Below are 19052 nucleotides of genomic sequence, written 5' to 3'. Positions count from 1 at the left end.
TTTGAGCACTCTTCCTGAATTTCAAGGCACTGCTGCAGGCCGCCCACCGCATTATGTTTAACAGCCACCAATAAGTTATAACCAAATGCGGGACAAAGGTCGTGGAATTGAATGTAGGATTACATTGTCTATTCTGATAGTTTTACCATGGCCAGAGTCACGCGGAGGCGATACGCCGCCAGAGTCACGCGGAGGCGATACGCCGCCAGAGTCACGCGGAGGCGATACGCCGCCAGAGTCACGCGGAGGCGATACGCCGCCAGAGTCACGCGGAGGCGATGCGCCGCCAGAGTCACGCGGAGGCGGCGCGCCGCCAGAGTCACGCGGAGGCGGCGCGCCGCCAGAGTCACGCGGAGGCGGCGCGCCGCCAGAGTCACGCGGAGGCGGCGCGCCGCCAGAGTCACGCGGAGGCGGCGCGCCGCCAGAGTCACGCGGAGGCGGCGCGCCGCCAGAGTCACGCGGAGGCGGCGCGCCGCCAGAGTCACGCGGAGGCGGCGCGCCGCCAGAGTCACGCGGAGGCGGCGCGCCGCCAGAGTCACGCGGAGGCGGCGCGCCGCCAGAGTCACGCGGAGGCAGAGTTCAACATAATGCTGTGCAAAGGCGTGATTAGATTATTGAGTAGTCCACTGTTCTCTGCCTTGCATCTGGTGCCCAAAAGGTGGAACTTGTTGCACGTGTGGGGATTACAGTACCCCACTGCGAAATGCGGAAAAGCTGCCTGATCAGTACCTTGTGTCATTATATAGATGCTACAACCGATCTCTGTGCAGTGCAACCATTATCAGCGTTTATGATCGTGCAAAGGTGCACATGCACATGCCAGTGGCCAAGGGTGATATTCTGAAGTCAGCAGTCATAATGCCATTTGGACTTCTGGAAAGTATGTTTATGACATTCGGGCTGAGGAACATGGTGCAGACTTGGCAGAGGTTTCTCGATTCCATCCTCGATTCCATCCTCCGTATATTTGGCTGACGTGTTTGTGTTCTCAGCGGACAAGGAACAGCATTACCAAACCTGCGAGAGATATTTACCCACCTAGGATGTTATGGTGTCACCAAGCGATGTGGCACAGTGGTTAGCACCTAGACTCGCATTCGGGAGGACGACATTTCAAGCCTGCATCTGTGATTTCTCTAAATTGATTCAGGCAAATATCAGGATGATTCCTTTGAAAGGGCACAGCTGGCTTCCATCCCTAATCCGATGGGACTGATGACCTCGCAGTTTGGTCCCCTCCCCCGAATCAATCAACAGTGTTATAGTGTCATTCTAAATTCAGCTGAATGTGTTTTTTGGGAAGTCTGAAGTTACCTCCTTGGGACACAAAATCTTCTCAGACTATTCCTTATCCGTGGCAGAGAAAGTAGAGGCAATTATGCAAATACCTAAGCCCACCATGGTTAGGGAATTGAGAAGATTTTTAAGTAGCTTCAACTTTTATCACTAACTTTGCCACACTCTGTGGAAATACAGGAACGTTGACTACAGCGCTTGCAGGACCAAAAGTAAAACACAGTTCCTCAGTACGGTGGACCGTGTTTGGCAATATTATGAAGAGCATACCTAACACAGCACATCTAGCTCACCTTTAGCTAGGTGTGCCATTAGCATTGGATGTTGACACAAGTCAGACAGCTATAGATGTAGCATGACAACAGTGGGTAGAAGCCCATGGCAGTCACTAGACCCCCTGCCCCCCCCCCCCCCCCCCCCCCCCGCCACACACACACACACACACACACACACACACACACACACACATAAACTGTCGCAATCACAGAGGAAATGGAATGAGCTGTTGGAAGCATATGAGGCTGTTAAATATTTTCTTCCACATAATGAGGTCCATGTATCCACATTATATGGCCCATAAGCCTTTGATTTATGTGATTAAGTGGAACAGTACTAACAGCTCTCTATGCCAATTCAACCAGCTTGAGTTTGAGGCACAGTTCAGTACAGACACTCAACGTATCTCTGGTATTGATAACATCAAAGCGGACTGTCTTTTGCACTTCATCAATGTGGAAAATCTGATCGATTTTTCAGCACTACCACAAGCACAGCAGGTGGACGACGAACTCTGCACCTTCATTGACAATGATACTTCATCACTCTAGCTGCAATTTGTTGACGTTCTCAGAGCAGGTTCAAAACTGTATTGTGACATCTCCAGAGGAAGACAGCGCCCTTTTCTCTCACTGCCATTCCACAAGCAAGCATTTGACAGCATTTCCACCATGTGTCACCCAGAGATATGTCCTGCCGTTCGAATAATTGAAACATTAGAGAGAGAGACTGCTGGCAGTGGATACAGAGTTCTGCTTCTATAAACACCATAGAAGACAAGTTACCTCCCGGCCAGTAAAGGCATGCTGGAACACTGGCTGAAAGTGGCACTCGTGTCATAGCGTCACGGGGTCGACTGCTTTGCCAATAGTACTTCTGGTTCTGAAGACTACATACAAGCCAGACATCGATTCCTTGGCCACAGAATTAGTTTACAAAGAGACAATACATCTTCCACGCAAGTTCAATGATGCAAACACAGTTCTTAAAGTCATGCAATACCAAACTGATATCTTATGACAGCTATGTGAACACATTGCTCAAGTCTCAAATCAACCCAACAAAAGCTTCTCGTCGTGCCACTCCCTAATGTTATGTGCACCATGATTAGACACATGCCCACATGTCGTGCTCCATGCCGAGGATGTGAAGCCACCTTTACAGCCACTGCACACTGGCCCATACCCCATGTTACGATGAGGTGCACGGGCAGTGGACATTTTATGGAACAGCGAGGGGTTGACTGTCCTCATCAATAGAGTCAAGCCTGCATACATGTTCCAGGAAGTACCATTGTCTACAACTATTCAAGGAAAGTCATTGCCTCCAGAACCTGCAACTTCCTCCAAGCCGCAAGTGCATCTCCAGCCAGATACCTCACAACCTCTGGCACAAACGGCTCATTAGGGATGCAGAGTACCTATCCTTGTTCGCTTCCTCGACACTGATGCCCTGCTTCCACTGAGGGGCTTATGCCACACTGTCATCTGCAGTCATCACGGACAGCAGTTTCATGGTGTGATCGTACAGTGTTACGATTGAGTATCAATTGTCGTAAAAGCTGCATCATAGCTATCAGAAATTTTCTATTCCATTTGCCAGGGACACTGTGTTTATGTCTCGATGCAGTCTGTGCTACCCTCTGTTTAAAACATTCCTTCTTTTGATATATACATTCCAAGTAATTACTTTTTCCTAGCTGTTCTTTTAACCTGTTTGCTTTTTAAGGTTGTTCACATTTTGCTGTTCTAAATTATTTGCTGTAATGAGAAAACAAAGCTGTATCATCAAACAATTTCAAGGTGATAATAACTCTGAGCCTAATAAATGTGTTCTCTCCATTGTGTGGTGTGATTACTAAAAGTAAGAAATAATCCAAGGAAAAGTTGGTCATTGAAAAGTTGTGCTATAACCAACAAAGACGCTGAACTCTTTATTGTCTCAGTGATAAGCCCACTTGACTGAATGCATATCTTTATAACATACAAAGAGCATTCAAAAAGTTTTGCACAGTTGTCTCTAATTTTTTTTTATTTCTTGCAGGAGGAGAATGAGATTTTTTGTGAACATACTTATAACATTTAGCTATAAGTTGGTATATGAAAGCATTTTCTTTTATTTATGGATTAGCCATAATGAAACGTGAAGTAGATCAGGTTGTGACAGCAGTCGGCGATGGAGTTCCTCTTCAAGACCGGCGATGACTCTCCCACATCGATTCACAGGAAGTTGCTCCCTGTTTATGGCGAGGACACAGTGGGTCACAGCAATATCCAGCGGTGGTTGTAGGGGTTTAAAGAAGGTGATTTCTCTACTGGACAATCCACAATGTGGTAGACCATCGACGACAGTGACTTTTTGGAACCTGGCTTAGCAATTAACCGGGACCTTTACTGTGTGTAATAGGACAAGACCCACAGACCACAGCTTCAGGGACAGCTTACCAGACTACACCGTGACAATGCCAAACCGCATTCAGCCCTTATGATGCAGGAGAAAATCAGGAAATGGGTTGGAAAATTGTTCCTCATCCTCCCTGCAGTCTGGACTCGGCTGCGTCTGATTTTTACCCCTTTGGTCGTCTGAGGGCCCACCTGCGTGGCAAAACATTTGATAGTGAGAAAGACCTTATTTCCTTTGTCAAGCGATGGTGTAAAAGTCAATCCCTAGGATTTTACCAAAGTGCATTTATATCATAGAAAGAACGTTTGCCCAGATGCGTCACTGCTGATAGAGGCTACACTGAGTAGGCTCAATGTATGTTTCAAGTATGTTCACAAAAAATTTCATTCTCGTCCTGTAAAAAATAAAAAAATTAGAGACAACCGTGCAAAACTTTTTGGGCACCCTTTGTAATTAGTATTGTATACAGAGACACTCTTGAATGTGATGTTATAGAATTAGGCATATTGTATCATACAAGTCAATGGCTTCAAACAGAAAATTCAACTCTTAATACTGGACCAAGACAAATAACCTGGGAGTAACAGTGGATGATGATAATAAAACAATTGATAAGTGCCTTTCCATTTTTCTTACAGAGATTAAGGACATACTAGAAAAGACGTAGCCCACTGTAAACAAAATGTACCACACTAATAATACACATAGGCAGTATCATACCAACAAGTGGTGCACTTCACAAATTAACATACTCAGAATGCTACTACTAATTCTGAAAGAGAAGCCTCATAAAAATGACTGGGATAGGGAAAATTACATAATTATAAAAAACCACTGCAGGTCCAAAATCAAATAATGGTAAGCGCAGTGCAAATGATGAGTATATTTCAAATTCCAGAAATGAATGTAAAGGAGTAGTCTACAATTTCATTAAAAAGGAAATTACAAATATCAATAAAGAAAAGTGTCTCGATATTGACTGTGGTACTCACAATGAATACTTAATAATAATGCTAGCACCACCACTGCACTCAGTAGTTCTACTGTAGATATAGAAACCTCACTCACTCATGCAAAACAAACAAATGAGAAATTTACCTGGACACTAATCACTTTAAATGACATTCACAACTCGATATACAAACTAACAGTTTCAAAATAGAAAACTATTTTGGGTACGGTTTTTTTTTAAATCATCAGTATTGAGCTTTCTGGCACTGTAGTACAACAAATGAAAAAAAGTTATCTCTTGAATAGATCTTTAACATGCTGTATCACTGAACTGCATATTTTTGGAATAACAAGTATGATTACTGCAAAATCCATCAAATACTACACAATAGCTTCAGAAACTCTGAACACAAGATTGCGATGTGTTTTTTGACAATCAGAGCACATGACACGTGGTCTCATCAGCCAATCACAACACAATATCAGAGAACAGGAGACAAGATCCTGGCAGCCAATCACAGCACAGAATCAGAGTACATACATAACATGTGATGTAATTGGACAGTCACATCACCACATTTTTGATGTGCAAACACTCAAACTACAAAAAAATTTTAAGCATCAAACTGGAATAAAGTAGATGTTCCAAAGTAAAATACGTAGTGTACAGTACCCAAAACAGTGCTATAACATACCTTTTAATGTTTAGGACAGTGGAAGCACTGGTTTCCCCAAAAGACACAGAGTTGTAATTACTAATTGTGCTTGCAGCATTCATCAAAAGAATGACTGCATCATAGTTGCAGTGAAATTTTCCCTCCTCACCAAACAGTGGTATAATATTTTTTGCTTGCTCAACACAATATGTACTCAGCTAGGTAACCCAAGAAACATTTGTTCTGTCTGAGATATTGTGGGATGGCACCTCTGATGTCCCACCACATTCTCTTCACGTTCTGTTTGTGAATGGAACAATGTTTCAGATCTACAAAGTTCGAACTATGGGTCACACTAAGATGCTGAAAACCTTCAGTAACAAAAGTTTTGTATGAGCTGAAGCAGTCACTAACAATTGTCAGCCCACGAAAAATGTTGTCTTTGTTATTCTTATCAACATTCAGTTGGGCCAAAATTTAACATTCTCACGGAAGCATTATTTCTGCCCTCATTGAACTCTACAGAACACCCAGTTTCCACGTATTTCGTGGGCTGCATCATGTTTCCTTTTCCCAAATTTCGCCTTGTCTATTTCTATGATGACTCTTGGTCATCCTAATTGTTATGAATATTTCATTGCCTACTTGATACAAAATTCACAAATTTGTAACAAGCCTTACAATTGTCATATAACACATGGAGACCAACGTGGTGAAGAAGCCAGCGATTTTTCAGTTCATCGTTTGCGGATGTGCACTGCACACTGACCGTGGGACTATGTACGGCAGCACCAACAATGGAAAGAGTCCTTGTTTGATAAACAATTACAAAGTGTTTGTCCATTGCTTAAGGTAGAATGTTTTGCTCCACCAACATCATGATTGGTTGGCTTTGCTTAAAATATAAACTGCAGCATCACATGGAAGGCACCCGTAACTCCATGTTCTAGACTGAACTATGACTAGGCAAATGATACTCACCTTTAAATGGGCCCAAATTTCATGATAAGTCATAATGTTCAATATGGTATTGACACTGGTCATATGATAACACCACATTTCACCTGTGAGTGCTAGGGGTATGCTACAAACTAGCTACAACAAGCTATACCTCTGCTTAAATACCGTCAGTTTCATGAAACAGCAAATTTATAATCTAAGTTATAACAAATAATTGTCTCCATCAGTTGAAGCTGTGCTCCTAGTTTTCAGCCTATCCACGCCCTCAGAAATTGTGACATGTTCAGGAAAACAGCTGATTATTCATGACAAGCAAGATTATACGTTTCACTGATGTGCCCCAAACTAAAGATAAGTGTTGCAACCACAGCCGGGATTTTTGCTTCTATATTCATAGGTTTTGCCACTTCATGAAGTGTTATCTTCCAATTTAACATAGACCTTGGGTTAAGCTGTAGGTCACTGTATCAACACAACCAGATTTCTTCCTTTCACATTTGAGAGGTTTCGCCATTTCACAACCAAACAGTTAACCTAGACCTCGAGCTGTACTACAGATCATCTGTCACCACAACCAGAATTTTTGCTTTCACATTTGTTGGCAACTCACAACCAGACTGTTCACTTTCAACCTAAACCAGACCTAGGGCTATACTAAAGATTATTCTTGTCAACACACCAGTTTTTTTTTTTTTTTTTTTTTTTTTGTTGTGGAAATTCAAGCTGTGCTTTTGTGTCCCAGCCTAGCCCTCGGAAATTGCAAGATAGTTGGAATAGAACAGCTTAACCACACTCCTGGAAATCACAACCTATTTGGAGAACAGCAGGCAAATATTTATAACAACAAGGAATATGAATGAAATTGCTTCATTCCCAGCAATGTAAGTTGTGTTTCCAAGCCTAACCATACCCATGGAAGTGGAAGTCATGATAAACCACAACATATTTGGAGTAAAACAGCCAAATATTTCTCACAAACAAGAACAGGAACTTAAGCTGTGCTCTTACAACCTAAACTAATGGCATTTCTGGATAAAAAGTGTCAAATATTCGTGACAACCAAAATTATATGTGAAAGCATAATTCTTCTTATTTCTATAATGTACGAATTCATGACGAAATAGTCATGTCATCCTTGGTTGACTATATCACATGTACTGTGCTCGCTGTAATTGGTTGTGTCCTGTGGTCACTGCAATTGGCTGACAGCAGCAAATTGAGCAGCTGACATTGTAATTTCAGTGTTTCAGAAGCTAACGATCCATATTTGTTGGATAATATATTAAGACTTGAATATTCCGAAAACATGCAGTTTCAATGGTATAGTGCCAAGATTTTGCCAAGACACACCATTTGCAGTATGGTTTGCTGTGCTGCAATGCTAGGAAAGCCAATACTGGTGTATGAAAATTTTATCCCATTTTGGACTTAGTAATTTCATCATTAATTATATAGGAAAGCAAAATGCCACTTCTCTTACCGTCTAGCAGGTACTATAAGGGACAGTGAAATAAACCAAACACCCGCCACAGTGGGACCATGAAATGGTTCTATTCATAAGTAATCAGCACTCACATTAAGATAGTTATCTCACTAAAAGACAAGATGACCAGTTTCTGTAATGTAGAACGCAGTCAGTCGCTGATGGATCCACAACCGCACTCACTGTTGCACTTCCTCATCCAACTGAAACCAGTGTCCATGCATGTCTTTCTTCAGGTCGCCAAAGATATGAAAATCATACAGTGAAAGACCCAGGGTGTGCAGAGAATGTTGCAATGACTGACAACCAAATCGCTGAAGCGTGGCCTCCATCCGTTCGGCAGTGTGGGACAGGCATTATTGTGCATTACGATGAGTCCATCTGACAGCAGTCCTGGCCATTTTGACTTCGTGGCTCATCTTAGTTTCTACAGAGTGGCTTCATAATGCTGTGCAGTGATTGTTGTTACACACTCAAGGAACTTATGAGCAGAGGGCTTCTGCAGTCGAAGGAAGTCATCATGACCTTACCGGAACTTGTGCTAACAGCTTTGAATTTCTTTCACAGTTGAGATGTGGGATGTTTCCACTGTTGGCTTTGCTGTTTGCCTGTGGTCTGTCAGACACAATCATCTTGTTGCACAGTAATGCCCACCCCCACACTGCCGATTGGATGAAGGCTACACTTCAGCAATCTTCAGTTTATTCAAATTTTATTTAAGCAGTAGGTTACAGCTTGTGCATGCAAATAAGCAGAGATCAATAATACTTACAATAAAACGAGAAATACCACAAGGCTCTGTTCTTGGGCTTTTGCTGTCTATTCACAGTTATGACTTTTTGAATTATGTGTCATATAAGACTATACTATTTGCTGATGACAAGACACTAATAACCATGGGTGAGAGTTTGCGAAGTCTACTTGCTAACAGTAGAGAAATGATGCAAATGACAAGTCATTGGTGTTAACAAGTCAGCTGTGCACAAACCAGACAAAAACAAAAGAAATAATTTTTAATCTAAAGGCAACAAAAAATTAAAATGAACAGTAAACTGTTCATAGATAAAAAACTCTCTTGGGAAGTACATGCTAATTATCTTTGCAGAAAACTAGGTGGTGTACTTTTTTAATTGCATAAATTAATGAACAGTTTGAGCAAACAGTTGTTCTCCACTGATATTTTGCTTTCTTCCATCCCTGTCTGCAGTATGGAATATAGCTCAGGAGCAATGAGCTAAATGTATTTTCAGATGGCAGAAGAAGTCAGTCAGATGTTTGATAGAATTATCGCCCAGATTGTCATACACAAACAGGTTCGAATGTCTCGATGTAATGACAGCACCCAGCCTGTATATGTACTATAACTGTTTAATATACACCATAAGAGCATATTAAAAAAGTACTAAAATACAGTGAACTCTATTCAACTGAGAAGCTCCTAGAAACTAATCATTATAATATATGTTTTTTCCTAAGTGATAAAATCTTTAGGTTCTTAAACAACCTGTTTATTTTCTATGTATGTAATTGATTATTGTATACAACTTGACTCCACTGTAAACTTTCACAAAGCCAGTTTTATGAGAAAATATTGAAAGATGAATAAAATATTGAAAGATGAATAAAATATTCTATACTATTCAAGTGTTGTATATAAAATAAGGGAAACTGAGGGTGAGCAGCATTGACAAATCTCAAATGCAAAAATGTTCACTGGCACAAATACAGCCACTAATCCAAACACTTAATTACATATGAATGGTGCCCAAGTCACACAGGCACAAATAAGTACACAAATAAGCACAAAACTATAACTTGTATGGTTCTACTTGATGAGTGGATACCAAATGTGGCAGATGGATGTTATGGAGACAATATCACTCCAGCTATTTGAAGATGAGTACCGTATTGGCCAGATAAATAGCCACCACTGCATATAAGCCGCACTCCTGAAGTTTGAGGAAGAAATTTGTATAAAAATTTTTTTTGTGCACACTGACTGAGAAGAGAAAAATTACCAGAAATTCATATATACTTAAATATGTACAATTTAATTCTGGCTGGAGATAGCAGTCATGTGTGCATGAAGTGTACTTGTTTATGCGAGTGTATGTGTATGTTGTCTTTTCTGACAAAGGCTTTGGCTGAAAGCTCAGTGAGTGACAGTCTTTTCATTGTGCCTGTCTGCAATTTAATGTGTCATCTTAACAGTGAGTAGCAATCTGTCTTTTTCATAATATTGTTGGTTGGTTGCTTGTTTTGGGGAAGGAGACCAGACAGCGAGGTCATCGGTCTCATCGGATTAGGGAAGGACGGGGAAGGAAGTTGGCCGTGCCCTTTGAAAGGAACCATCCCGACATTTGCCTGGAGCGATTTAGGAAAATCACAGAAAACCTAAATCAGGATGGCCGGACGCGGGATTGAACCGTCGTCCTCCCGAATGCGAGTCCAGTGTGCTAACCACTGCGCCACCTCGCTCGGTTATAATATTGTTGGTACTTAACATGTAATATGTAGTTATTTACCATAAACATTTGTTCTAACATTAGATGCAACACATTGACACCTAACATAACTGTACCATATTTTGCCTTACATACTCTCATCACTATAAATACTGATATTCACTTCATTACCCTCACTGCCATAATTTTCTTCTTTCTCTTCCTACAATACATGATCGAAGTTGCCATCCTGTGCATTTGATATGCAACATTTATAGAACCACCTGGCAATATGGAGGATTGTGAAGCAAGAACCCACTCACACAGAAGAGTAACTGATGGCTTCTTAATCATACCAGACAGTGTAAGGGTGTGGCCTTCTTCCAGCTGCCAATCTGAATTCATTTTTCGAAGGTTGTCCTTGAAGGTTTTATGGTCACATCTAGTGCCTGTAGTTTTGAAGTCATTCCTCTGGGTATTTTGACAAAGTCTGTCTTTCTTACAGCAAGTTTATCATTTACTTCAGCAATTAGATGTTCCTTAAAAGCTCCAAAACCAGCATGAATCTCTTGCCCCAGGGTGCAATTCAAAACAGTTGACAGCCATCCAAAGATCAGTTGCTTTGTTATACAGCCCTTTTCTTGGCTGCAAATCACTAAGCCTCTAGGAAAGTTTTCTATGAGCACAGTTTTTCTCTTAAGAATGACATAAGGGGATAAATTTCTCCCATTGGCTGTAACTGCTAACACCACAATTACCCAATTTTTTTTCATTCTTTGTTCCTTTTAATGGGATACTTTTTGCCCCTTTCATGTATTGCTCAGCATGTCAGGAAGAACTGGTGTTTCGCTAGCATTGCCAATTCGATGAAAAAGCTGTGACACTTTCACAACTGGATGATGTACCGCTGGAAGTGGTAGTGTAGCACTAGCTGTGCTAGTATAGCATGTCATTGGAGAGCAAGGCCATTTCTCTGCATAAACTGACAACACTAACCAATACTTGGACAGAGTTCTCCTTGTGGTACATTTAAGACTCTTGTGATTTTCACAGCCTTCAGTGGATTACTTCTCGTGAGATAGGAATCTCATCTTTTCTCTTATCTTACACGTAGGAACGAACCTTAGCTTCAAGATCCAGATATTTGCCACATTTTGGTCTCCTGGATGATTTTCTTGTTGAAACTGCCTTCTTCCATTTTTCTTCTGAGCAATCCAACATTGCACATTAGATTTGTCCAGTCCATACTTTCTTCCAGCCTCTTTGTTGGTTGTGGTTTTGGCATAACATATGACTGCAAGCATGCATCATAATTGCATCAAATTCCCTGTCTTGATGATGCTTTTCACTCCAAATGGTCATACATATCATCATAACTGGCTTTCTTACCAGTATCCAATTGAAAGTAAATTATAAGCTAGCAAAAAATATTGGTAGACCTACAATTCTACAAAGTATTAATGCTGATAAAATACCAGTAAAAGTTTGCATTGTTGCTTAACAAAATGCTTTGTTGACAGTTTCCGTTGCAGACACCAGTTGTATTGTTGTAGACAAGCATATTTTTTTTACAGCAAAGGTATGTAAAAAGAGAAGGTAGCAAATATAAACCACACTGTTACTTTTTGAGGGTGAAATTTAGATAGAAAGTATGGCTTATTTTCTGGTCATAAGTTAATTTTCAAAGTTGCAATCACAACAAGTAAAAAATAAAACAATTTTTGACAGCCGTAATGATGTTTAATAATTACATAAAGGCGGGTGACCCATCCTACCTACAAACTATTGCAAGTGACTGATTGCCTTTTCCCATTTTTGCTTGGTAATTGCAAATATCAAATGTTTATTGTTTATTTTTGTAAAGAAAATGTTAAAAAACAGGTTTCTCTGTGCATGAATTTTGACAAAAAAGTAATTGTTGCTGACAGTTACATAGTGAGTTATACTGAATACTTACAGGTACTTTATCTTTGAAATATGTTAAGTCTTCGATAGGCTCCAGTTTGTATGCCCGTCGAGCTGTGTTGAAATCGGGCAGCCCGTGGTCTCGGCCACGTTGAATATTCAGAGCCATGAGGTCACGACGTGAAAATTCCAGGGGACCGAATACTCTACCTTGAAAATAAAGTACACTGTGTGACCATAAATATAATTTAATGCTAATGGCAACTTGCAGTGATAAAAGTTGGATTTAAGGGAAACCATAGAGTGACAACATGTTAAAGGATAAATGATTTGACATAAGATTGTAGTTTCTATCCCACCCTGTCAAACTGCTGTCCTTGTCACCTGTGATGTTCAATCAGGATGTTAACTGGTATCACTCTTATAAGTCTGTGGGATATGTGACTAGTGTCACTTTGAGTACAGTCTTTTTTATGTTAGCTTGCATCATTCTGTAGAACTAAATATCATCTATAAATTTAAATCTGGCAATTCAAAGCTCTTAGATTAGTCCTTTTCAGAGTGACACAATTATTGTTTACAGATGGTGATCTGCCCCGTATATTACTTTCTGTTTCCATTGCCCTTTATATCTACTTTCAAACACTGCAAATACACACTAAGACAGAAATAAATGATGTACCGAGAAGGAATTATCTGAATTGGAGGTAATTTGGTAGATGTGTTGTACATCTACAGACTAACAAATGATTACAGTTTTAGAAAAATTGGATGATTTATTCAAGTGAAAGAGCTTCACAAATTAAGAAAGTCAGTAATACGTTGGTCCACCTGTGGCCCCTATGCAAGGAGTTTATTCAGCTTGGCATTGATTGGTAGAGTTGTTGGATGTTCTCCTGAGGAATGTTGTGCCAGTTTCTGTGAAATTGGCTGGTTAAATCATCAAACTCCTGAGAGGTTTGGAAGACCCTGCTAATAATGCTCCAAATGTTCTAAATTGGGGAGAGATCCAGTGACATTGCTAGCCAAGGTAGCGTTTGGAAAGCACGGAGACAAGCAATAGAAATTCTTGCCACATATGGGCAGGCATTACCTTGCTGGAATGTAAGTGGAGGATGTCTTGCCACGAAGAGTAACAAAATGGAGCATAGCATATGGTCGACATATTGCTGTACTGTAAGGGTACTGTGGATGACAGCCTTGCTATAAGAAGAATGGCACCCCACACACCACCACTCCTTATTGTTTGGCTATGTGGTGTGCGACAGTCGAGTTGGTATTCCACTACTGTCTGGGGTGTCTCCAGACACATCTCCAGCCTGGAATCTCATTGACTGGAGTAAAATTGTCTTCAGTGCCGAGTCCCACTTTGAATTGAGCCCCTATGACTAGTGCAGATGTGTCTGGAGGTGTCCCCAAACAGCAGTGGGATAATAAAATGACTGTCACTCACCATACAGCTTGACAGTCAGGACTGATGGTCTGAGCTGCCATTTCATTTTGTAACAGGACCCCTTAAGTTGCCACCAGTGGTACACTTATGGCACAGTAGTATCTCAACGATATTCTACATCCTGTTTTGTTGCCCTTCGCGGCAAGCCATCCTGGGCTTACATTTCAGCAAGCTAATGCCCGTCTGCACAGCGTGAGGGCTTCTACTACTTGTCTTCCTGCTTGCCAAATTCTACCTTGGCCAGCAAGTTACGGGATCTCTCCCCAATTGAAAATGTTTGAAACACTGTGGGCAGGGCTCTCAAACCAGCTTTGGGATTTAGATTATCTAAAGCCCCATTTGGACAGAATTTGGAACAATATCACTTAAGATATCAATCAGTGCCAAGCTGAATAACTACTTGCGTAATGGCCAGAGATGGGCCAACGTGTTATTGACTTGCTCAATTTGTGAGGCTCTTTCTCTTAAATAAATCTTCCAATTTTTCTGAAATTGTACTCATCATTTATTTGACTTCACGTGTACGTCACATATACCAATTTCTGTCCCATTTAGATAATTCCTTCGTGGTACTTCATCCCCCCTCCCTCTTCCTAGTATACTATAAAGTGTGTGGCAGAGGATTCTTCCAACTGTATCACTTATTATGATTTCATATAGTTTTATAAATGCGTTTTGACTGAGGGAAAAATGAGTGCTTAAATGCCTCTGTAATTAACTGTAGTAAGTCTAATCTTGTCCCTCTGGGAACAATACATGGGGGTTGTGGTATATTCCTAGACTCCTCTATTATACTAGTCCTTGAAACTTTGTAAGTAGATTTTTGCAGAACAGCTGGAGTTTATCATAAAGTATTTGCCACTTCAGGTTTCTCAGCATTTCCTTGAAGTGTTCCCATTACTTATGTGATGATCACTGCCATGAGACACGCAAAAATCAAGATGCCTGTGATGGAACAGTTTTATAAGATTCTGTTGTTTTTATTACTTTAATATATGGTTTCCAAGCAACAGCATATTAGCAGCCTGTAGTTAAAGCAGATCCTTTTCTGCAAGGAAATAGTGATACCATGTTTTGCAGTTATCTTGTGGCCATTTCTTAATTCGATTACATTTTAGTTTTGAGGAACTGTTATCTGGTGAACATTTGTGCCTCATTGGTCTGGGATCACTTGCAACTGTGACATTGGCATCTCTGAGCTGATCTTCTCAGTCGTGTCACTAAAATCTTTATTGGTTCTCATATTTTCCATTTCTGTATTTGTGACAGCTTGGCACGCCCGTGAGCTTCTTGCAAAATGGTGGGCTGACTACTGCCAGGCTAGGTTTGGCCATTTCTGGTTTACTGTGCTGCCCAAGTTACACATAGTGCTTCTGCTCCAGCTCACATGTGCTGATCAGTCTCTCTATTTCACCAATATGGATGGATGTCCCCACATTCATACTGATGATTCTACAACGTGCCTCAAGAGACAAACCACATACATAGCAACCTTCTTTCCAACAAATCGTCTCATCCCATCTCACTTGTGTTCTCTCATAAGCATACCCCACCCCCCATTTTTCCTATATGGCAGTTCTTTGAATGATATTATGTACTAATTTACATTTATTTTCCCCTCCATTAATTTTTTTCCATACTTTCTTCCCTCCTCTCTCTCTCTCTCTCTCTCTCTCTCTCTCCCTCTCTCTCTCTCTCTCTCTCTCTCTCTCTCTCTCTCTCTCTCTCTCTTTTGCTTGTCCCCCTCCCCCTCCCCCTCCCCCTCTTGTTCCTTCAGTTCCTTTAAACATTATTGTTTCTTTTCTTTTTCTCTTATGTCTACACTTTATCTACACTCTTACCCTGAAACCTGCTGTGAAGTGTATGGCAGAGGGAACTTAACATTACAGTTGAGTTTCTTTCTGTTCCTGTGACATATGGAGTGCAAGAAGAATGATTGCTTGAATGGCAGTTACAATGTCAAAGGACACAACAAGAATTGGTCATTATGAAATGTACTGTAAGATCCTGAAGTTGATACCAAAATCAGAAGCATTATATTACGAACAAGGACAAGAAATTAATAACTCTAATAACAAGATGAAGACTATTTGGAATATCTTTAGAAGGGATACTTGCAAGAACAAAAGAACTTTAGAAGAATTCAAAATTGAACATGAAGGAAATCTTTTATTCAATTCTGAAAACAGAGTCAATATTTCCAAAAAAAACACTTGTTGCCAGTGTCAGAAGAAATAGGCTATAAGGGCTCTGTTAATAAATTGTTGAGTCTTATGCAAAAGACTACTCCCAGAAATATCGGTAAGATTCATCTTAGCCTTGTCACAGTATCTGAAATTGAAAGAATAATAATCTCTCTGAAGAGTAAAATTCCACTGGAGTACATAATATCTCTAACACTTTGTTGAAACAGTGCTGTGTTTCTATAAGTGATGTACATAGCCACATGGTCAATGCATCCTTACAACAAGGAACTGTATCTGATAGACTCAAATATGCTTTTGTGAAACTCCTCTTCAAGAAAGGCGAAAAAACAAAAGTTACAAATTACAGGCCAATTTCTCTCCTGACAGTTGTTTTGAAGATACTGCAAAATCTTATGTATACAGGAATTTTGGAACGTTTAGATAGATTCAATATTGTCAACAAAAGACAGTGTGGTTTCTGAAATGATCTGTCAACCAAATAAGGAATCTATGGTTTTATGAATAAAGTTTTAGGGTATCTAAATGACAAAATGATGACAACAGCATTATTCTGGGATATACAAACATTGAGACTGCAAATGCTAATAGACACCTGTTTCATAGGTCCCAACCATGAAAATCATTCATTACTGAAAAATAGAAGGGAATGAAGACTGGGTTTAATGTCTTGCTGACATTGAGGTCATTAGTGGCAGTGAAAAATAGGAAGTCTTGAGCTAGAATATTGGAATGAATTAAAAATTTGAGACTGACAAAGTATCTAAATTATACCCTGATTTGATAACACACCTCCCTGCAATCAGCTGTTCACTCAAGGTGTAGAATATTGTGCAGTATTGTATTATCAATTTACAGAGTGGAGATAAGCAGCTAACGTCTAAAGACAAGACACCAGAAGTGTGTATGCATGTATATGTTTCATCTGCGGGAATTCAGTACTTGTCCTGTTTTAACTTAAATGTTAATACAGAACAATAATACAAAATTTAGAAATTTAAAAAGAATGATAAAAGGGTCATTCCACACCAAGTGGTCTAAAACTGAAAAAAGTTCCCACCATCATGGTCTCCAATTTTCGTCAAATTTTAACTGTAGCTTTAGTCAAGTGTTGAAGTAAGTTTCCCAAGATTTCAGGCCTCTAGCTGCAATAGCTGCTGATCTAGACCCCCTTGTCTGAAGTGTACTTAGTCCGTGTGCATGCAACATAAAAAAAATGTCATATTTGGAGTCTAATAAAATCGAAACTAATTCATAAGAATGGTTAGTAAGATGCGACCCTGTACAGTTTTTTTTGCTGATTCCAACGAAATTATGTATAACATTACTCATGCAAACCCCGGTCAAATAACTCGACTCAAAGTATACTTCAAAATTTGTCGTGACACAACGCGACAAATTTTGACCAATATTAAGACTGCAATGATTTCCTTGCAGTTGAAGATATGGACTTGAACTTTTGGCCAAGCTTCATGCTTGTGCTAGACATAATGCAGCCGGATTTGCAATGATCCAGGCCATATGGTCGCCCTGCAGTATCTCTTCAAATTAGGCAGTGTCAGCACAAACGGTAAAATTTACCAAAGTTTCAAGCCAATTACTAAAAAATAGTTGGCCTGAATCTGCTTGTGAATAGTATCACCTAAAAGAGAAACTCTTGCTCTACAAGACTGACATTTGTTTTTTTTGCAACGCGACCATTAAGTACTCATTAACTCACATCAAAGTTGTTATATTTTGTATGCGCGATGCACTAATTTTTCTTCATTTCTAGGAATTTGAATCTTAATAGTCGCTTAGAATTACTGATATAATTGGATATTTCATTCGTGTTTTATTCAGTGATTGGCCAGTGAGAGATGTCAGAAGTTAATGAAGAAGAAGAATCGTTGGCCCCCTGTTCAATTGGAAAAGATGCTGCTGCATCGAAGTGCCATGTTATCTTCTATGCTAAGAAGACTGGATTCAAAGCGTTTAGTGATTTCACAGAATGTGACCAGAAATTGCTTGTTTCGCGTTCAGAAGCCAAACTTGACGAAAATTCCATCATTTGCTTCCACCATGAAGCCCTCTTCCTACATGAATATCAAGCGATGCAAAAGAAATGTTGCAATCCATTCAAGAAGAGGAATCACAATGTAAAAGCTGGACTTAGACTGCTTGATAATGAAACAGCTGCCAAACTTTGCCTGTTAAAGAAAAAAGAAGTGATTGATATAAAACCTGGTCAGAAGCTTTGCCCTCGCTGCATGTCGGCACTGAACCAAAAGCTAGAAGATTCATCATCACTATCAACCCAATCTGAACAAGATTTCACAACGGATGAAACTGAACCAGCCATCAACAAAAGTTTATCATTTATTGGTGCTTCACCATTGAAAAGAAGACAACTAAGTAAAAGAGATAAGCAAAGCTATGCAAAAAGAAAGATCTTGGATGCACAAAGTTTAATTGGGAATCAAATTGCTGCTGCTGTAGGAATCAATTACGATGAACAGCCAAGTTCAAGTAAAAGTCGCCCATGCAATAATTGTGCAGATCTTGATAATCTTATAGAAGAGTTGAAAGAAAAATGTAAAGTGTCAAATCGTAGGACAAAAGTTCAAATATTGACCTTGGTTCCAAGAAGCTGGACAATTAAAGATACGACAACAGCATTTAATGTATCAGAAAGAATGGTAAAGCAAGCGAGAAAACTGAAGAATGAGCAAGGTGTTCTAGCTTTTCCAGCAAATCGGCAAGGAAGGAAGCTTTCAGATGAAGTTGTTCAGAAAGTACATGACTTTTTTCAAGATGACGAATTCAGCAGACTTTGTCCAGGGAAGAAAGACTGTGTGCCTGTGAGAATTTCAGGAACAAAGGTGTACAAGCAAAAGCGGTTGTTGCTTTGCAATTTGAAGGAAATGTACGTGTCTTATCAGAAGCAAAATGGACCAGAAATTGGCTTCTCAAAGTTTTGCGAGCTTAGACCAAAATGGTGTGTTACAGTTGGCTCTGCTGGAATGCACTCAGTTTGTGTCT

The 19052-nt window shown here is 40.1% G+C and overlaps 2 protein-coding genes across 8 annotated transcripts in view; one reads left to right on the top strand and one right to left on the bottom strand.

Moving 5' to 3' along the window:
- Positions 1-19052, top strand: part of LOC126412085 (GPI mannosyltransferase 2) — a 263581-nt gene that overhangs the window by 164543 nt on the left and 79986 nt on the right. The window lies entirely within an intron of this gene.
- The window catches only part of LOC126412084 (dual oxidase-like), a 257727-nt gene that overhangs the window by 160696 nt on the left and 77979 nt on the right, over positions 1-19052 (bottom strand). For both annotated transcript variants that reach the window (XM_050081493.1, XM_050081492.1), the window contains exon 11: positions 12427-12584. In XM_050081493.1, coding sequence (XP_049937450.1) covers positions 12427-12584 — 158 coding nt within the window. The remainder of the gene's footprint in view (positions 1-12426; positions 12585-19052) is intronic.

Source organism: Schistocerca serialis, chromosome 7, assembly GCF_023864345.2.
Source record: "Schistocerca serialis cubense isolate TAMUIC-IGC-003099 chromosome 7, iqSchSeri2.2, whole genome shotgun sequence".
Classification (NCBI taxonomy): domain Eukaryota; kingdom Metazoa; phylum Arthropoda; class Insecta; order Orthoptera; family Acrididae; genus Schistocerca; species Schistocerca serialis.
The sequence above is the reverse complement of the archived record's forward strand: the minus strand, read 5'-3'. Positions and strand labels throughout refer to the sequence as shown.